Source organism: Cylas formicarius, unplaced genomic scaffold (genome assembly GCF_029955315.1).
Source record: "Cylas formicarius isolate icCylForm1 unplaced genomic scaffold, icCylForm1.1 PGA_scaffold_9__14_contigs__length_23061073, whole genome shotgun sequence".
Taxonomy (NCBI): domain Eukaryota; kingdom Metazoa; phylum Arthropoda; class Insecta; order Coleoptera; family Brentidae; genus Cylas; species Cylas formicarius.
This window is the reverse complement of record NW_026844365.1, coordinates 14,188,859-14,207,828: the sequence shown is the minus strand read 5'-3', so window position 1 is coordinate 14,207,828 and position 18,970 is coordinate 14,188,859. Positions and strand designations below refer to the sequence as shown.

The 18,970-nt window shown below is 34.7% G+C and overlaps 1 protein-coding gene across 5 annotated transcripts in view; it reads right to left on the bottom strand.

The window, feature by feature from the left end:
- LOC132707263 (band 3 anion transport protein) overlaps positions 1–18,970 on the bottom strand; it is a 133,327-nt gene that overhangs the window by 87,653 nt on the left and 26,704 nt on the right. For 3 of the 5 annotated variants that reach the window (XM_060679048.1, XM_060679047.1, XM_060679051.1), the window contains exon 1: positions 646–799. Coding sequence is in view for 2 of the 5 variants with exons in the window: in XM_060679049.1 (XP_060535032.1) it covers positions 15,409–15,468 (60 nt within the window). In the remaining 3 variants the exon portion in view is untranslated. Of the gene's footprint in view, positions 1–645; positions 800–15,408; positions 15,778–18,970 lie in introns of those variants that run through there. The other 2 variants (XM_060679049.1, XM_060679050.1) reach the window with 1 other exon arrangement.

Here is an 18,970-nt window from a genome sequence, read left to right as displayed (position 1 = left end):
AGATTTAGTTATGGCTTTAGTTCATATTTAAATGCATTTTAAAGACAATTTTTATAAACAATCATTAGCAAATTTCATTTTTTTTTCATTAACACATATTTCTTCGCCATATTAATAAATAAGAATTGAATAACTAGTAAGAATTGAAAAATGAATTGAAAGTTTTTACCAAAATGAATAATAGTCCTTCTATCGTCGTTTTATAAGTATAACATTTCTTTGGTTAACCCTTGAAATGTATAGTAATAGTCATTTTTATTGAACTTTTTTCCTTAAAATTAGCAACAACTATTTCATTTATTTTATAACTTACATCTTTTCTGCAAATTTTCTAAACATTTTGAATAGAATATGGGTGCGATTTGGAAGTGCTTAATTCTATTATAACTATTTCTAAATTGAAAATACAAAACATCAGAAGTGGGATGGCTGGCACATTAAGTGAAATTTGTATCAAAAGCTACGACTGGGTAGAAAGTTTCGAAAAATATTTCGATGTTGCTTTTGCACTATATAATTTTGTCAATTTTCAAAACTTTTTTATTATTTTATTATAATAATTTAAATGGCGACTTTTCTGGGAACTTTTTTCAGGTCATTTATCAAGTTATTTCGTATTTAGATTAATTTTAATTAATCGTTTACCGAGAGACGGCGAGACACAAAACACTTTATTTTTATTTCGCGGTGAAAAAAAAACTCTTTTTAAGGGTTACCCCACACGTCGCGTTTTTCCCGCGCAGCGGTAGGTATGCGCGGATTATGGCCGGCAAATGTAGTGGGCGGCGGTCGTAATGCGGGAAAGTGCCGCAACCGACTGTCCTACTAGGGTATCGGCCTAGGCCAACACACCGGCGCCCGGGCAACGTTGCCGTTTAGTCCGGAAAACCGCCCCGTTTTGAATGGAAACGATGAATCGTCGCGTCACGACGCTGATGATGCTGGATCGCCGCCCCGTCGGCCCGGTGTTGCCGGATGTGGCAGCTAATTCTTAGTTATCAACCGGGAGCTGACGTTTCGCTACCTATACGGAAATGTATGTCGAAATCGACGGAGTGTGGGGAGGAAGGGGAGGGGGAGGGCTTTTCTAGGGATGCACGCCATTGATTTAGTTATTGGTTTCGCTGGCGAATCTGACAGCGTAGGGGTTAGCTCGGGGTGAATGTACAATAAAAATCTAGAGGAACGCAAATTTAAAACATCGCCACTATACCGAGTTGGAAAAAATTGTATGCGGCACCCTTTTTTTAAAAACTTTTTCTTTTCTTGCTTATCCAGTGAAGCCAATATTAACTGGAATACGGTGTGATATAAAAGTAAGACAAATTTTATAATAGAAAGAGACGACTAGTAATGGGGAATGGTTTTTCTTTTTTGTTTATTTATGGGGCGTTGTCGTTGTTAGGTTACTTTACTTACCGATACGTTCTTACTAAAACTATTTACACAATCTTTTATTTAAATATTTCTATCAAAAATTGAGATTCGGTATATACAACTACGAAATAATGAAGTATTTTTAACGTTTTATTAATAGATTATGCGAGTTTGATAAATATCATGTTGCTTTATAAACATATTAACCTAAATATTTCTTGAATTTGGATAAAAGTTAAATTTACCTTTTACATTATTCTGATCACTGAACAAAATGGATACAGAATCCAAAAATGCTGGGTTTATTGTGTTTTTTTTAAACAAAACTAAACTAAAAATTAATTAACAATTTTCGTTAGTGCAAATGTGTATGTTATCAAATTTAACTATTTTGTTTTTATATTAAATCAGTTATATAATAAATAATAATTTATTTATAGAACAAAATCAGATCATATGTAATATTGAATAGTGCCTTGCTTCAACCATATGCATTTATGCATATAAAAAATATAAAGACATTTAAGATTGAGGATTTCCAATAACCTGCAAGATGATTCATAAACATACATTATAAATGCCACATAATAAAAATTCAAATTCGTTAAAGGATGTCGATTTTAAACAACAGTAGAACTAATTTATGAAACGACAAATTAAAGCAGAACAAAACTGAGAATGTTTCTTCTTAAAAGTTCAAGGAGTAAAAGTCGAGTTTATGAACGCAGGATGGAAACAAGGGTTTCGATTGCAATAAACAAGGTAACAATATTGTTTCGAGTTGTAGTGGAGATACCCTTACTGCCAACTTTAGCAGAGACACAAATAAAATTCAGTTAGTTGCTTGCTTGCTTAGTTGCATTTTATGTAATTAACTTTATTTTCATTCGGAGCACCCACACGATTCATCTAATTCGGAAAGCTGTATCGTAACCAACGCGGAAAACTTAGTGACAGACACAGCATATCTTTGTCGTTGGGAAACGGTTATATTTATCTTCCTTTTTTTTTTGAAAATCTCTTACATTAATTCCGGAACGGTAACGAGTTGCTAAAAATAAACGGTTCTAGGCGCATTAAAAGTCAAATTAAAAACTTTCGGATCCTGAAAAAAATCTGTCATCCCTCCGTCGGCGTAATCCACCACTCTTTTAATTATACGAAACCGGCGGGCTCGCACGACCTTCAGAAATTTCACCCCAGTAGCCCAAATAACGTCAGCCCCCCACCCCCTCCTTTTCCGTTCGAAAGTCATGCGGCAGCAGCAAGAGTGTTGACACTGACCTTGGCGGTAGCAGGAAAATCAGCCACAGGGTGATGCTGCTGCTGCAACGGTGCTGGGTCGATAGACCCATAACGGCGGGAAACGCCGTGCGTTCCGCAGAAAGTCCTGCGGATCGGTAGACGATGCCATGTTGCCCGAAAATACGTTTTCGTCCAGGAAATAGTAGTTATTTTGAATGCGCCAGAATTCAATCGGAAAATTAACATTTGAATAAAAAAAACACAATTCGTCCAAGGACCGACGAAAACTTAAATATTTTGTAGAAAATTATATTCAAAAGTAGCTTTCAACGGCATCGTAATTTGTCAAGACTAGTTTCAACTCAAAATCAAATCAAATCAAAAAACTATTTTGTCATCATAACAGCCATTTACAAAGGTATTTTTTTCAATGATACCATATGACATGATGATGTGTTGCAAATATTGCAATTTTTGTGAATTAGTTGGTAATTCGTTCCACATTTCGATAGCTATAAATGTACAAGATTTGCGATAGGCGCGGGTTCTGTGCCTGGGCACTTCAAAAACTTGAGTAGCTCCTGTCATACGTCTGTATCTCCATAATCAAATAAAGCAATTTTTTATTTTCAGTAGCATATAATTTTTTATCTTATTTATCTTTTTTGATCTTAGATACGCCTTTTTTGACGTGGTGATTCAAAGATAAAGAACTGTCAAATATAATATGTAGATTCTTGTTGAACGTTTTAGATTGCACTCTATGAACTCTCACATTTTTGCTTTTTTCTATTACCATTAATTGTAACTTATCGGGATTCAGGATTATCGGGATTGTGTATCTACAATGTCCTGTTTGTCAATGGGCAAATGCAAGGCAATGTCATCCGCATAGCTGAGTAAATAATCACTTTCACACAACTCACTCGTATCTGGGATATTCTTTTAATTAAACCCCAAAAGGGAGCCGTTTCCATGCAAAATTCAGCTCAATAAAGGCTGCTTAAGCTCTAACGCTATCAAAGTTTACAACGAACTCCCTCTCCAACATCGGTCGCTTTAAATAGATACTAGGCAACACACATTTCACAGCAGACGTCAAACATTAACTTAAAATTTTGTTCTCTTAGACCGTTATTTATTTAATTCTAATGTAACCAAATAAAAAAGTTACATGAGAGAGGTAGGTACACATTTGTTTTCTTCGCAACAAAATGAGTCAGCATGGAAACCCCAGCAGGGAAATTGTTTCGGCTGCGGTGCACCATTCTATTCGAACCAAGAATTCTCCACATTTATTTGATCCTCTAGAATCCATAGGAAATCAGTGAGGATTGCTCGGTAAGAAATACTATTAACTGCATTTCGTTTACTCCAAATCCCTCACCAACCTGCGATTCCTCGGGGACACATATTTCGTTGTTAAATTAATATTAAGTTCTCATATTGCTATATTTTACAGTTTTGTTGATTAACAGAGCAATTGAGATGAAATTGGGCTTGATTAAGGATAATTATACGCTCACAAAAAACCGGATTCTCTTCATCGATTTCCAAGATCCATTTACAAAGTTGCCGTCGTTTTCCGTGGTCTGTTGGTTTGAACGCTTGAGTTAATTGCACTTTGTATACGCCAATGACAATACAAATCAAACATCGCAAAATCACTGTTGATCTGAGTTCGTTTATTTACTTTTTTTTTCAAGACTTTTTTAATTTTCTTTCTGCACTAGGAAAACACACTAAAATGAAGATTAGGTTTGTATAAAATTACAGTATATTCTTCTATCAAAACTGCAACTGCAACCTTCAACAGCAAGCTATTAATTTAAAATGTATTAAATAACATACACGTTAAAATTTTGAACATAAAAAACTAAATGCAAATGAAGTAGATTAGGAAATAATAAAAATTATCCTTAAAAAAGTGTCGTTTGTGGCGAACAATCTTAAGCGTTCAAATCAGTCAGTTTCCCAAAAACTTTTCAAATATTCTTCCATTAAATGATCTATGGAATTATTGTGTCTATATTTACATATATTTTGTTTCTTTTTTTAATCCTTTTTTAAAAATTTCCGTTTTTTTTTCTCGTAAAATACACCATTTGTGGAACTAAAATGTTTGAAAAAAATAATATTAACTTTACTTAAAATCAGTAGATGGATAGATCTTCCATCCAAAATCTATTTGCCATATACACTACTGGAACCTTCAAACACCACCTTTTTGGTTACTATTTTTTAAATAACCCGCAAGTTGGAATTTCGAGAATAAAAAACCAAAAGCAGATTTCGATTTAATAAACCCCAACATCAACGCTTTCGACAGGTCAAGAAAAAAAGGAAATAGTGAAAATAAATCTGCACAAAGTTTTATTTGTGACGAAACATTAAGTTTTGAATAAAATTGATAAAATTTTGACGACTTTTCAAAAAAATTTACTGTGTCTATAACATAAATTAAATGAAGCACAACACGGCTCATCGGGGAAGTATTCTTTGCATAAAAAACGAATTAAAGTCGACAGTGTTTTGAATGTATTTATTGCCGATCCATTCAGTCTTCTGCGAAACGCAAGATCTTTTTACGTGCCTTTTTATAGCATAAAACTGACACCGACACTGAGGTGATCCATCTACCCAATGTGTGCTTTAATATATATATGTTTCGAAAGTTCTCGTATGACAGCGAAGGGGAGTAAATCCGCGGCATTATCATACGCACCCTCACTTCCACCGAAAGTGTTAGGAGAAAGTTACGTTATCAGGAGATAAAAAATCAACAACCCTTCACTTGAAACTTTATAAACTTAAGTTTGGTTTCAAAGTCATAGAAAATGAGCGGGCATTTCAAAAAATGTGTCGACATAATCTCCTTTCAACTCTATTCACTTCTCTAAGCGTCTTTTTTTTTTCAATTGTGGTAAACCGCCTAAAAATAGGATTTCAAAACAGGCGTTAGACGTAGAGCTTTTAGTAGCAAGGCGATGCCGGAAAAAAAGGAACAGCCAGATGGCCTGGGGAACACAGTGAATGTTTACTAATTGGAACAGCATCTTGTCGTTTTTCCGTCTTTGTTTGATTTGATAATGATCTCATGCTATCGTTGGGCCGACTTGACTGTCTTCGATCTTTTTGAGGGCCGTTCCCCTGCTTTTATTATTCTTGCGTCTCCGAAGTGTAATATCAAGAGTTATAGAGCGATGCAGAAACTCATCTGGATTGCGACTCAAAAGCGCCAAAACAGCTTCAGATTGCCTTTATTCTCCACTGTGGGCACCCATCTTGCGGAGATTGTTTCACACCCAATTTTTAGTGCAAAAGTGAAGATCTGTATCTTGTATGTGATAGATATAGACTAACTGACTAGTTAGGAGAGGTAGTTAATGGCAAAAATTTGTAACTTATTGAACGACCCTGGTATTTTTCATAAAATTTGATGCACATTACACTTTTATATAGTGTGTGCGTAGCTTAAGCAAAAAACTCAAAGAAACAAGCAAAAAATGGGCATCTGTTACTCTTTGACTCCCCCAATTTTTCCAGCGAACGTGAATAGCCATAATTTTTTGTAACTTTTTCGACTCTTTCAAAATTTTGATTTGAAGCTTCTTTTAAGACATATTTTTGCTTAGTTCACCCAGTAGTGCGATTTATTAATAATAATTAAATTATTTGAACAGAACAACAACAGCCTATACGAAATTGAACAAATTTTAAATTTGCACAAAAAACTTCCGGATTTTGATTATTTTGCGCTCACTGTCTTTTAAATTCTTTAATGTTGTAACTTGTTTTTGGAATTATACTTATGTGAATCATAAGCATAGTGGGCCTATGTAGAGGTTGTGGAATTGACCGTCAATTGACCGAAATAATTAAAAACATACAATGAAGTTGCCATCGCGTAGTCCTGAGAACCAAATGGAGTCGATATTATTATTGGGATTCCCCAAATCCCTAAGTATCGAATTCGGGTATTCCTCGAAGAAGGTTATTATTGGTAAATTGAACATCATAAACGCCTAACAATTTATTATAAAATACATATTATTATGCAATAATGATAGATAACACTCTATAATTGTAATTTAAACATTTTGACAGAATTCGACTAGTCAATTAAGAAGTGGTCAACACTAGGAATATGCCTATGGAAATCATGATAATGATTCCAATGTTAGCTGGGAAAATTATTAATTTAAAAAATCTTTCAGTTTGGTTTCGTTGGGAGTCGAAAATATTTTGCCATTCAAAACAACTAAAAACCTTAAGCAATATCTACGGAGGCAACTTATATAAAATTTAATACAGCATCGAATTTTGCAGAGCTCCCGCTTTACTTACTGAATTTTAAATAGTCAGCTTTTCAATAATCAGTTTCCGTTTTTGAACAAACGGAGGAACGTTTTACCGAGATTTTCACGGTCCGGAAATGTAATTCGAAGAAAATGGAACGAAGGGAAAGCCTGGGGAAGCAAAGATTACGCATTTTTCATTCGCCGGTTATGTAAATGGGGAGCATTATAAATTCGATATCGTTGGACGATTTTCGAATTTATTAGAGTAACTTTGCCGCTTTCCGATTTAGCTCAGAATATAAAAGCGTTGTCTCAAAAATAAAGGTATGTACAGAGTAGACGATAAGAGGTAGCTAAAAAAATACTTTGATGTGAAGTTGCGAGGTAAGCTAATTTCAAAAATTCTATGCATTTATTTGTATCACGTAAGGTTTTTTTTTGAAAATATAAAAAAAAACCATATTAATTTTTCAAAGAATCTTCGACAGGATACTGTAATACTTTTTATAAAACTTCTGGATTCCTCCTGCGTCAGTTTTTGCTGAGTCGAACTTGCTGACGTTTCGCCAATCATCCTGTTGGCTTATTCAGAGCTTGACTGAAACTGACTCGCAATCTCGCAAAGAATCTGTTTTTATTTATCGCGGTATATACAGTAATAAAAAGTGAAGAATTAGAAACAACAAAAAACTTTTTCGATAAAATTTGAAATCTGGAAAAAAATTCTCAGCAGTTATGGTTCTGAATATTTATGCTGTGGAAGTTGTAACAGGAATATATTAAGGAACTTCCTTGGACACCTAAACTGAACAACAGTAACCGCTTAAATCTACTTTTTACGTTATCAAATCTTTTTTTTTTATTATGAAAAACCAAGTAGCTTTACAAAACCTAAATTCCTTTTAAACATTGATTAAAACAGTGTCGCCACTTAAGTGCGAACAATTTTGTTCAATTCAATATTTGAAAAAAAAACTGGAATTTTTAATATTTTACTCCAATCAAGCATTAAACACGACTTTAAAATTGCGAGGCAAATCTTCTTAACAAGGTAAAACAACTGTAGTCCAGCCAGTCATAAGAAAACAACTAACCAAAAAAATACATGTTCCTAACATTTTTAGAAAAAGAAAAGATTTAGAGATAACAACATTTTACTGACTTCTTAAAAATAAATTCGACATAATGAATCGTAATAAGAACTATATAAAAAAATAAAATAAATAATAGTGATATTTAACGTCACATCAACAGCAACCGTAAATTCTTCCTGTAGCTGCAATAATTTATAAACATTTTATGATATCAATGTGGAAGGTGGAAAAGTTTTACTTTTTACAAAACTTCTGCTTTCCTCCTGCGTCGATTTTTGCTGAGTCGAACTTGCTGACGTTTCGCCAATCATCCTTCAGGCTTATTCAGAGCTTGACCGAAACTGACTCGTATTTTACTGTGTACCTGCTTATATATTGTTTGAGGAAGCAGAGCTAAATGAGGGCCATAAACACCGTCTCGGATGACTGATTCCCATATTGGTGACAGGTAGAGACCTGAGTCGCGGTTAAGATTGTTAGGTTGTTTTTAGATTTCTATAGACTCTGGAATCTTTCGTTGGTAGAAGAACTGATTACATGCAAGAATTTGAGAATTTTATGTTCGGTTTCATGTGTGTGTTCGGCAACAGCTGATTAGTTTATTTGTATTAGTCGTAAGGTTCTTTCGTGTTCTTTGAGTATAGTTGATATTTTGCCTCCGGTCTCTCCAATGTATACTCCTGTAAACTCCTGGCATCTCAAATGGAAGTCTTTCACGGACCGAAGATGTCGAGAGATTTTTGAGCAAGTGGTAAATCTGGTTGTGACGTTATACTTCTTTAGAACTTTTGATATGTGGTCAGTGGTTTTGAATGTAAGGAGGACCACAGTGGCAATTGTAGGATTGCTTTCGGCCTCGTTGATATTGAATGTTGTGGTGAAGTGTAACCAATGCAACTAAACTGAGCATAAGCAGGTTACAATGCGGTATTGACGCTTCTGCGCGAAATCCGTTACTTTGCAAAGAAATAGAATATTAAAAAATAAAAATCAATTCATTTAAAAATCATGCCTAACATGGAACAAACGTATTCGCAACATAACCTTCTTAAGATATAGAGCGCTATAACAAAAATGACTTGATAGAGCAAAAATATAGCGCTTTTTGAAAAAAGGGCCTCCAAAAATATACAAATAAGCAAACAGGTTTCAAACGTGAAAATCACCTGTGTAATTCATGAAATTAGTATTCAACAATTGATTACTTTCGTTTAGCATATCGAGCTTAATTTTTAATTAAAAAATAAGTGACCTGTAATAAAAAATAATTCAGAACGGGTAAGTATAGAATAAGGGTAAGTAAGTATTGTAAAAAAAGTAATAAAAACAACAACCAAATTTAATTTTCATTTGACATCCTAAATAATGATCGTTTTATATACCCGTAAAGTGAAGATGCGGTTTATTGGACTCTTGTTTCACTATGTAATGACATAAAAAAAGGCGTATTGATCACCACACGAGGAAACGGCTCTTTTTAACGACTCCGAGCATTTTCAAACGCGTTAAGCCTTTTCCTCATGATGGCCTTTTGCAAAACTCGAACGTTCGATTTTCTCTTCACCGATTTACTTCATAATTTTTTTCAAATTTCGAAGATCGTCTGTTTTTCTAACAGTGACATACAACAGTACAACACCTAACCAAGCTAACATCCAACAACCTGATACTAGACGCACCAAACCAAATTAACGGAAACGAACAAAAAAAAATAAGGAGAAAAATTAAAAAAAAAATTCGAAAAATACAAATTATATGTTTATAAATTTATATATTGAAACTAACATTTCGGTAACTCTAAAATCGACATTTAATAGAAAACTACCTTAATTTGTGTGTGTTGTAGGTTGGACTTTGTTTTTTTTTTAATCAAAACCTCCCCTTGACTGAACGATTTTTTCTGCGGATAAAGTGAAAAAAATGATAGCGGTTGCGAATGCCTGATGAAAACGCGGATTAAATAGTACAACGTACTCTTAATTCGCATACTGTTCGTTGAATATTATTTGGAAAACTTTCTTTTTAAAAAATCGCAACACGAATTATGACAAATCAAAAAGCGATCGATATATTTCTAAAGATATTAATAATTAATATTCCAAAATTAGTCTGTTGCCTAAAGTCGATCATAATAAAGCATTACACAAGTTCCCGTTGTTTCTTTCTTTATCTATAATCAATTAACCAATCAAATATCAACAAGAACATTTATTTTAAAATATATTTTTTTCCCAGAACAACACTTATATAAATATGTAAAACACAATGTGAGGAAAATGAATGAGAAAATATTTGTAGAAAAAAATTATTACCAAAAATCTTGATTTTTTCGAGTTTTAAAATTTGCACCAGTTTTTGGATTGGAAATAAGTTTGATCTCAAATTCTTGAATTAAATTAAATTGAACCAGAGATATAAAGAAAAAAAACTTACCAGACAAATAAATATATGTTTCATGCTAAAGTAAAATTATCATGTGGGTATGACCCTGGACGATTTCTCGAGTTTTATCCGCAAAACCAATTTTATTCGTATTCTTTTAGTTCCGTAGGGGCGTCTCTAAATATATCCACCGACGTTCTCCCGAGGGACGATTGAAAGCCATTACGCTCTTTTCTTTTTGCAAATAATATAGCTATATGATTACAAGTGAGCAAAGAACGTATTTTTCTCACGATCCCAGGAATTGGCTATACGAGCGAAGCAGGTGTGCCAGCCGGAGGCCGCGTCATATGCTGTACCTTTCTTCAAGTTGCCGGCCTCTCAAATATAATTTTTCTCAGAAAACTAATGATTTTTTTGTTAACTTACGTTCTATGCCCGTTGACATAAAGATTGCGCGGCCCCATAATTTTTCTTTATAAAATTATTCAATTAAATAGAGAAAACCCGAAAAATTAGTCTGTTGTTTGAAAGGGACGTTGAACTCTGGAATGCGCCGATTTATCTCGAACGAATCTTGCCACGCCTTCCACGCTCACGTAATTTACATTGATTTTCATCAAAAGAATGCGGGACACTTAAAATGATTATATCTAGATCATTCTAGGTAATAGATAAAGAGGGCGACTGTTTCATGACATTTTGTTCGATAAAATCGTTCTGTTTGGAATACGGTTACACCGGCGATTTTCAAGAAAAAATTATCACACATATCACTGAGTTTAATTGTTAATTGTTGTTGTTCAAGTGTTAAAGTGTAAATACGTCATGATTTTTTTTTCGAGATTTTTTATATGCCTGGTTTAAATTTGACCTAGTTTCCTATAAATTAAAAACTTTGTTGTTCTCTTGGAAGTTGGAAACATGTGCGAAGAATTATGTTTTATAACTGCCCCCCTCCCCCCACATTCAATAAAAAAAAACAATCGTACAGATGCGCAGGTGTCACATTTAAGTTTTAGCAAAGGATGTAACTTCTCAGCTCCTAATAAAACAGAAAAAATGTATAATAACTAATAATAGTTGTAATCATCGTTTCCAATATATGCTTTAGATATTTATGTAATGTATATATGTAACTGTGAGAATAAGATTTCTTTGCTATTTCATGTTATTATCAATTTTTGATGTTTGAATAAGGAAAGAAACAACAGGAATTTGTATGGAGAAGCAAAAGTTTGTTTTTTCCTTTAATGATTTTCTTAGAAATATGACGATCTCTCTTTTATTATCTTACCGTTAGCGTTATTGCTAATGCAATTTTTAACATAGCATTGCAAGTTTTCAGAATGTCCGTTTTTAATTCCGATGTTTTAATTTTTTGAAAAGAAAAATATTCCGATATAACTTGACAATCAACATTATTTTATAAGGTTGTTCGGAAAGTCATTTCGTTTTTTCCCGTCAGAGGACTTAATTACGTTTTTTCGAAACCAACTTCACACTTAAGCCGCATAAGCATTATATGTCTTGAGAGCTGATATTGCAAGGCTTGTGTGTGAAAAAGTTCTATTAATTCTACGCAGTAGTTTTTGGTTGGTGCCCTTTTAAATATGGAGAGCAATAAGCAGCATTTTCGTCATATTTTACTTTTTTACTTCAGAAAAGGTAAAAATGCTGTCCAAGCGAGAAAAAAATTGACGGATGTGTATGGAACAGGCGTGTTAACAGTACGCCAGTGCCAGAACTGGTTTGCAAAATTTCGATCCGGCAATTTTGATGTCGAAGATGCACCACGGTCTGGAAGGCCGGTCGAAGCTGACAAAGATGCGATAAAGGCATTAGTTGATGCAAATCGGCGAATAACCACACGAGAGATCGGTGAGAGATTAAATTTGTCGAATTCGACTGTTTATGGCCATTTGAAAGGCATGGGCTTAACCTCGAAGCTCGATGTGTGGGTGCCCCATGTCCTTACGGAGCGAAATTTGTGTTGTCGCGTTGACGTGTGTGATTCGCTCCTCAAACGTCAAGAAAATGATCCATTTTTGAAGCGGATTATTACTGGGGACGAAAAATGGGTTATATACAACAATGTTAAACGCAAGAGGTCATGGAGCAGAAAAGATGAACCGACTCAAAGCGTGTCAAAAGCCAACATTCACCAAAAAAAGGTGATGCTCCCCGTTTGATGGGATGTCAAAGGAATCTTTTTTTTTGAGCTTTTGCCGGACAATACAACGATTAATTCAGAAGTCTATTGTCATCAACTGGACAAATTGAATGATTCACTTAAAGAGAAGAGGCCCGAATTAATCAACAGGAAGGGTGTAGTGTTCCACCAGGATAATGCGAGACCTCACACAAGTTTGGTCACTCGCCAAAAACTTTTACAGCTTGAATGGGACGTACTGCAACATCCACCATATTCTCCAGATCTGGCGCCTTCCGACTACTATTTGTTCCGGTCCCTGCAAAATTTTTTGGATGGCAAAACCTTTACCTCAAATGAAGATGTCAAAAACCACCTGAACCAGTTTTTTGCCAGCAAGGACCAAAACTTTTATGAGAGGGGAATTATGTTACTGCCAGAAAAATGGCAAAAGTTGTTGGACCAGAATGGCCAATATATAATTTAATAAAATATTTATTCATTATACGAAAACTGTCTTTCATGTTCCCCAAAAAAAAACGAAATGACTTTCCGAACAACCCAATAACAATGCCGATACGATTCGATCATTTGCAAACTAGCTAGTGAGGTAAGCTTCAATATGCGTTATTTTTAGGCGCTTTATAAAAACATTACAGGTTTTAACCTGATATATGTGGTAGTCCGATAGTTACTTTGTTGATATGTTTTACTAAAAACATGTTGGGGTTCAAAAACTATTGCTATTTAGAGACAGTTAATTTCGAAATGTCTAATAGAAGAGGATAAGTGTCACAAAATTCCTACTTCTATTATGAAAAGCGTCCCCAACGTATGTAAACAAGATTTGAAATGGACAAATTGCACTTAGGACTCACGAATTTATTTGACACGAGCGGAGCGGGTGCTTAATAAACGAGTGAGATAAAGAGTTTAACAAACGCGTTGCCTACTATACTTTTTCTACGACCGTCACGAAAAAACCACAATTTAACAAATTAATAATAATAATAACAAATTATCAGATTACTAAATTACGTACCATTCAAACAACACATTTACCAGTTGCCATTAAACCTACTCGTTTATCTTTCCGATCGGTTCTGCTATTGTTGTCTCTTTTTAACTGTGTACGTTAAAGAGAGAAATGTATTATTGGATATATCATATAAACAACGGAATCAACACAATTGTAAAACGTTATGCTGTTTATTTTACTTTTACAATTGATCATTAAGTAGTTTATTTAAAAAAAAAGACTGCAATTGGAAGAAAAATCATCTAAGGGTAGGGTTTTTAAGAGGATTGAATTTTGAAAAAGCAGGTCCGAAAACATCCGATTGCTCCCAAACCTGTGCGGTAAAATCCCGGAAATATCCGAAGGGGCTCGGATCCGTGGGAAACGAAACTGACGTGGTAAGTGACGCTTCCCGCACGCTAGATCGGTGTGTAATTAAGTATTTTACAGGCGGGAGTAGAAAAAATGTTTTAGATCACACTTTGCTAGGTTCATTACCCAAGAGTGCAAAGAAGTCGTTCGGCGATTTGCCGGCTTTTTGAAGTTACGAAGACTTTATCCTGTCTGAAAAACGATAAAAACATTTCGCAAATTGGTGACGTCGAGGGTGATCTAAAATCCCACATGATCTAGTTAAAGCTGGGAGGGCTCAGTTAACCTGTGAGCACAACGCGGTTAAATTTTGCATGAAATTATCTAAACTAGAACATTAATCAACTTAGCCACAACGAGGCAAGTGCAAACAAATGATAGAAAAGGTGTTTTTTTACTCCTGCCTGTAATATACCTAATTACCTACCGATCTAGCGTGCGGGAAGCGTCACTTTACCACGTCAGTTTCGTTTCCCATGAATCCGAGTCACTTCGGACATTTCCGGATTTGGAAGCAATCGGATGTTTTCGGAGATACCCACGCTTTGAATTTTGATGTTTGTCAATTTTGACGGTTCTGTCAGTGAATGTATTCGTGTTGTTTTGCGAAAATATACCCAAAAACTAACGGTCGTAGAAAAAGTATAGTATGCAACAGGTTCGGTAAACTTTTTAACTCACTCGTTTATTAAACACTGGCTCCGCTCGTGTCAAATAAACTCGTGAGTCAAATGCCGTTTACCACACTTGTTGCATAATATACTATTTTCTACTCCCGTCTGTTAATTGGTATGCATCCATTAAGGTTCTAACAAGGTCCATCAAATTGCAAGTATATCGAGATGGAATTGTTAGAACACTACATCAAGCTATTTGCTACAGGGAAATGTCCACAATTTGTCGTTTAACACGACATTGCCAGATGCCAGACTGGTGACTGGTTATCTTCAATCGTTATCAATGTTATATATAGAATATAAAATATTATAGTCGGCCGATATTTAGACGATCCAGCAGAAATGCTGCACAAACAAGAGGGATAGAACAATATTCTCAGGCACTATTGAAAATCTGGTGAACTTTATGCCCTCACGCTTCTGCCAGTTAACTTTTTATAAAAACAAAATAATTAAAATAAAGTTTTCTAAAAGTACCCTATTTTTGGTAATCCATTCAACATTTTTGATATTTTAGTTTATTATCCCATTTTAAAGCTCCATATTGATGAAAATGATAAAAATATTAATAGAAATTGATTTATTCGTTTTGAATAATAGTTTATACTGTGTTTTGATAGTACACCATGTTGCTTTTAAGATCAACAATACATCACGGGTATAAACAAATCCCCTATCGTTAGACGAATCAATTAAATCCGCCATTACAATATTTTACAACCGCGATAAAATCGAACGTTTTTATAGTGCAGTAACCATAAAAAGTCGAAGAAAACAATACATATCTTACCTTCTGAGCGAATCCGAGAAACGACAATTTTTTCAAATTATTCTTCTGCGCCCGATTCATTTTGCAACGATTCCCGATAACAAACGAAACAACAACAAACTGAAACGGTCTATGTACACTGAGAGAACCGCGCGTCTAATAACATACACTGAGATAAATGTTTGCTTGTAGCGACAATCTATGGCGAGACGAACTCGATTTTTTTCCGCGGTGACCGCCCGAGTCGAGTGATGGCGAACAGCAGTTGAAAAAACATGGGGTACGCTAGCTCCGACGTTTCGACGTCCTGCCGGACGTCACCAGGGCGTTTGCGGAGGGATTTGACGTTCGGACCCGTTTTTCGCTGTATGTCTCGAACCTTCGGCTAAGCTGCAACAAAAATAAATCATTCGTAAGTTCCACGTGGCTTTTAATATGTTAATTGTTATATGACGGTTGTATTTTTTTATTTCGACCGATAATTGGAGCGATATCTGTGTCGGTAATTGCCCGCGATGTTTAATTATGTGCGAGAGTTAATTTCGAACATTTGGCGGCATTTTATTTGTTTGAGGTTCCGCTAATAAAAATCGCGTCGTCTGTTTGATTAATATGCTGTTAATTTTAGACACTCGAGGTACCATAACTTACATTTTAGTCACGAGTGCGTTAAGAGACGCGCGAAGAGCAGCTGAGCATCTGACCCGCGACTAAAGTACGCGAAAAGTAAAGCTGAATTTTTAAAGTGACATTTCGAGCACACCAGATTCATGAAAATGTTATTAAGGATCCCCCATTTTGTTGATGTACTCCTATAAATGGATAATGACAAAAAGGTGTTGGGTATGAAAATTACAAATCAATAAATTGTAAACCTGTAACAAAGGCAACTTAAAATATCCACACAGGACTGTGTCGTCTCTTTATTTTTCTCAAAATACACAAAATATTAATTAATGTTGCATTTTCAAGGAAGTTTCACCCATATAGGGTTAAAAAAGATTAAATTAAGAAGAAAGAATGTATTGTGTGTTATATTGGAAAGCCTTTGCGATTGTGAATTATTATTGGATTTTATGATAGAACATATCTCAAATATCGCAACAGGCATGAAGTCCAACTAACAGTTTTGCCAATTGGTAGTTTCTCTATCATCACTATCGACGCCAAAATCACATGTTTTATATTCATTTGAGTATTTTTTTACAGACCCACGTCAGTCAGTCAGTTTCGTTTCCCATGAATCTGAGCCACTTCGGACATTTCTGGGATTTTACCGCACGGATTCGGGAGCAATCGGATGTTTTCGGAGATATTACCCACGCTTTGAATTTTGACGTTTGTCAATTCTGACGGTCATGTCAGTAAATGCATTTGTGTTATTTTGAGAAAATGTACCCAAAAACTAACGTTCGTAGAAAAAGTATAGTGTGCACACGTTCGGTAAACTTTTTAATTCACTCGTTTATTAAAAACTTGTGAGTCAAATGACGCTTACAGCACTTGTTGCATAATATACTATTCCACAGGTCTACAAAATTAAACTTTTTGACAGATGTTTTCATTTTGAAAAATCCTAGTTAAAAAAATCTTTATGCAGACTTTTTTTGAGTGAAATCTTTGCCTTTTTGCCAGAGAGTTTGATATGCCAAGAACCAACTCTTCTAACTGGAAAATTTGTATTCTTTTTCTACGTCTTCCAGCTTATGCGTAACCAAATTGATTGTTTTTCTTCGTTCCTTTCACTCCATATCGACTATTTGACATTCATGATCTTTACGATTCTTCGTGATGTTCAGTGATTGATCTAATCTACTGTGCGCATTTTTCTGATGTTCTGGTTAGTTCTATTTTCGTTCCATAAACCTGCCTTAAGTCTTTACATAATGAGAATTAAAAAATGCGACAATTTTAATTAAGGAACGGTGAGAATCTATACAGATCTGAGCTCAGAAAGAAAGTTATTTTATGAAAAATCCTTTTAAAAGTTTGCACCAATTTTTCTCAACTCTCAGTATATTAATATTAGGCGCGGCATGACTTTGGTTAAATGAGTTTTCGCATTTGGGTGTTTCTTTAGAAATAATCTAATTGTCTGTTGTCCGTCTCGATTTCACTCGATAGCAATGCGATAAAAAAAAGATTACGAAAGGAAATCCAAAACTCAGCATTCGAAGGGAACGCAACCGACGTTTTCTTTATGTCGCCTCAACGTTTTCGATTAGAAGCGAAAATTGAAAATGACGCAATGAAAATGGCGAGTCGAATGTCAACGGGATGGATATTTTATCCGAGCCCCACAATAGCGGGGGAGAACTGGCAAATACTTTGAAAACGAGCTGGATCTATAGTGATTTTTTGACGCAATTTTGTCAAAAATTACAATCGATTTTTTTTGTTTTGCTTTGTTAAAATAAAATAATATTTTTATTTTATATTCCTTGTATGAAAAAGGATACAAAAATTGACGTGCAAATTTTCAGCCAAAATCAGATGTTTTATATATGAGTATTATTTTAGCATGGAATGTTATAGGTAAACATATTTTCCACAGGTCTACAAAATTAAACTTTTTGACAGATTCATTCATTTTGAAAACTAATTTAATAGAATTTCGGAAGGCTGGTTTCAAAAATTATATGCATTTGTTTCTACCACGTAAGGTTTTTTTTGCAAATATTAAAAGAAAAAGAACGTTATTTGTAAAATAATTTATTTTTTTAATCAGCAAAAATTTTTACCCAGACTTTTTTGACTGAAATCTTTGTCTTTTTGCCAGAAAGCTGGCGTTCTCTGGATATTCGGGTGTGTGTTTTTAAGGGCATATCCCGTTTTAACATCCAGCAGTAGACCGCTATCATCGTTATCATTTCTTTAATGTCCTGGTGAAACCCCCCTCTCTGTTCTTCGCTAACTGCTCCAAGATCTGCAGGAAAATACTTCAAGTGTGAAAACAGGAAATGCAATTTACAACATAGACGATTCGTAGTTTTCGTCCTTAAAGGTCCCAAAAAAAATATCAACTACTTCTTTAAATGGTATTGTGTTTAAAAAATGCTTGTCTGCGGTCCAACAAAAATACCTTTTTTTAATTTGGCATCGGATATGGCTGGAAATGTCTCCCACAAATATTTAAAACACTGTCCATTTGTGCCTAGGGCTTTATCAAACTGCTTCATCAAGCCAGGTATGATATGAAGATGATGCGGTAAAACTTTTTTGGGATCAACTAAGCTATCTCTTAATACATTTTTGGTACCATGTATAAGGCGTGTCCTAGAGGGCCATTCTATTTGAGTCCAATGTCTATCTCTTGACCGACTATCCCACTCAAAAATTGTGTATAACCCATCTGTTGGCCTAGGAGCACGGACAGCACTTTGATAGTTTATTTTCTTCAAAAGAAGACGTAAATTTTCATACGTTTCTTTTAAATGTGCCGAATGCCCAACGGGAACCGAGGTCAGTTCGTTACCATTGTGCAATAAAACTATGTCAGGAATGTTGTTGCAATACATTAGCGGTCTTTCCTGAATAAAATATTCTCATAACTCTTTTTCGAGATCCCGGTAAAAACTTGACG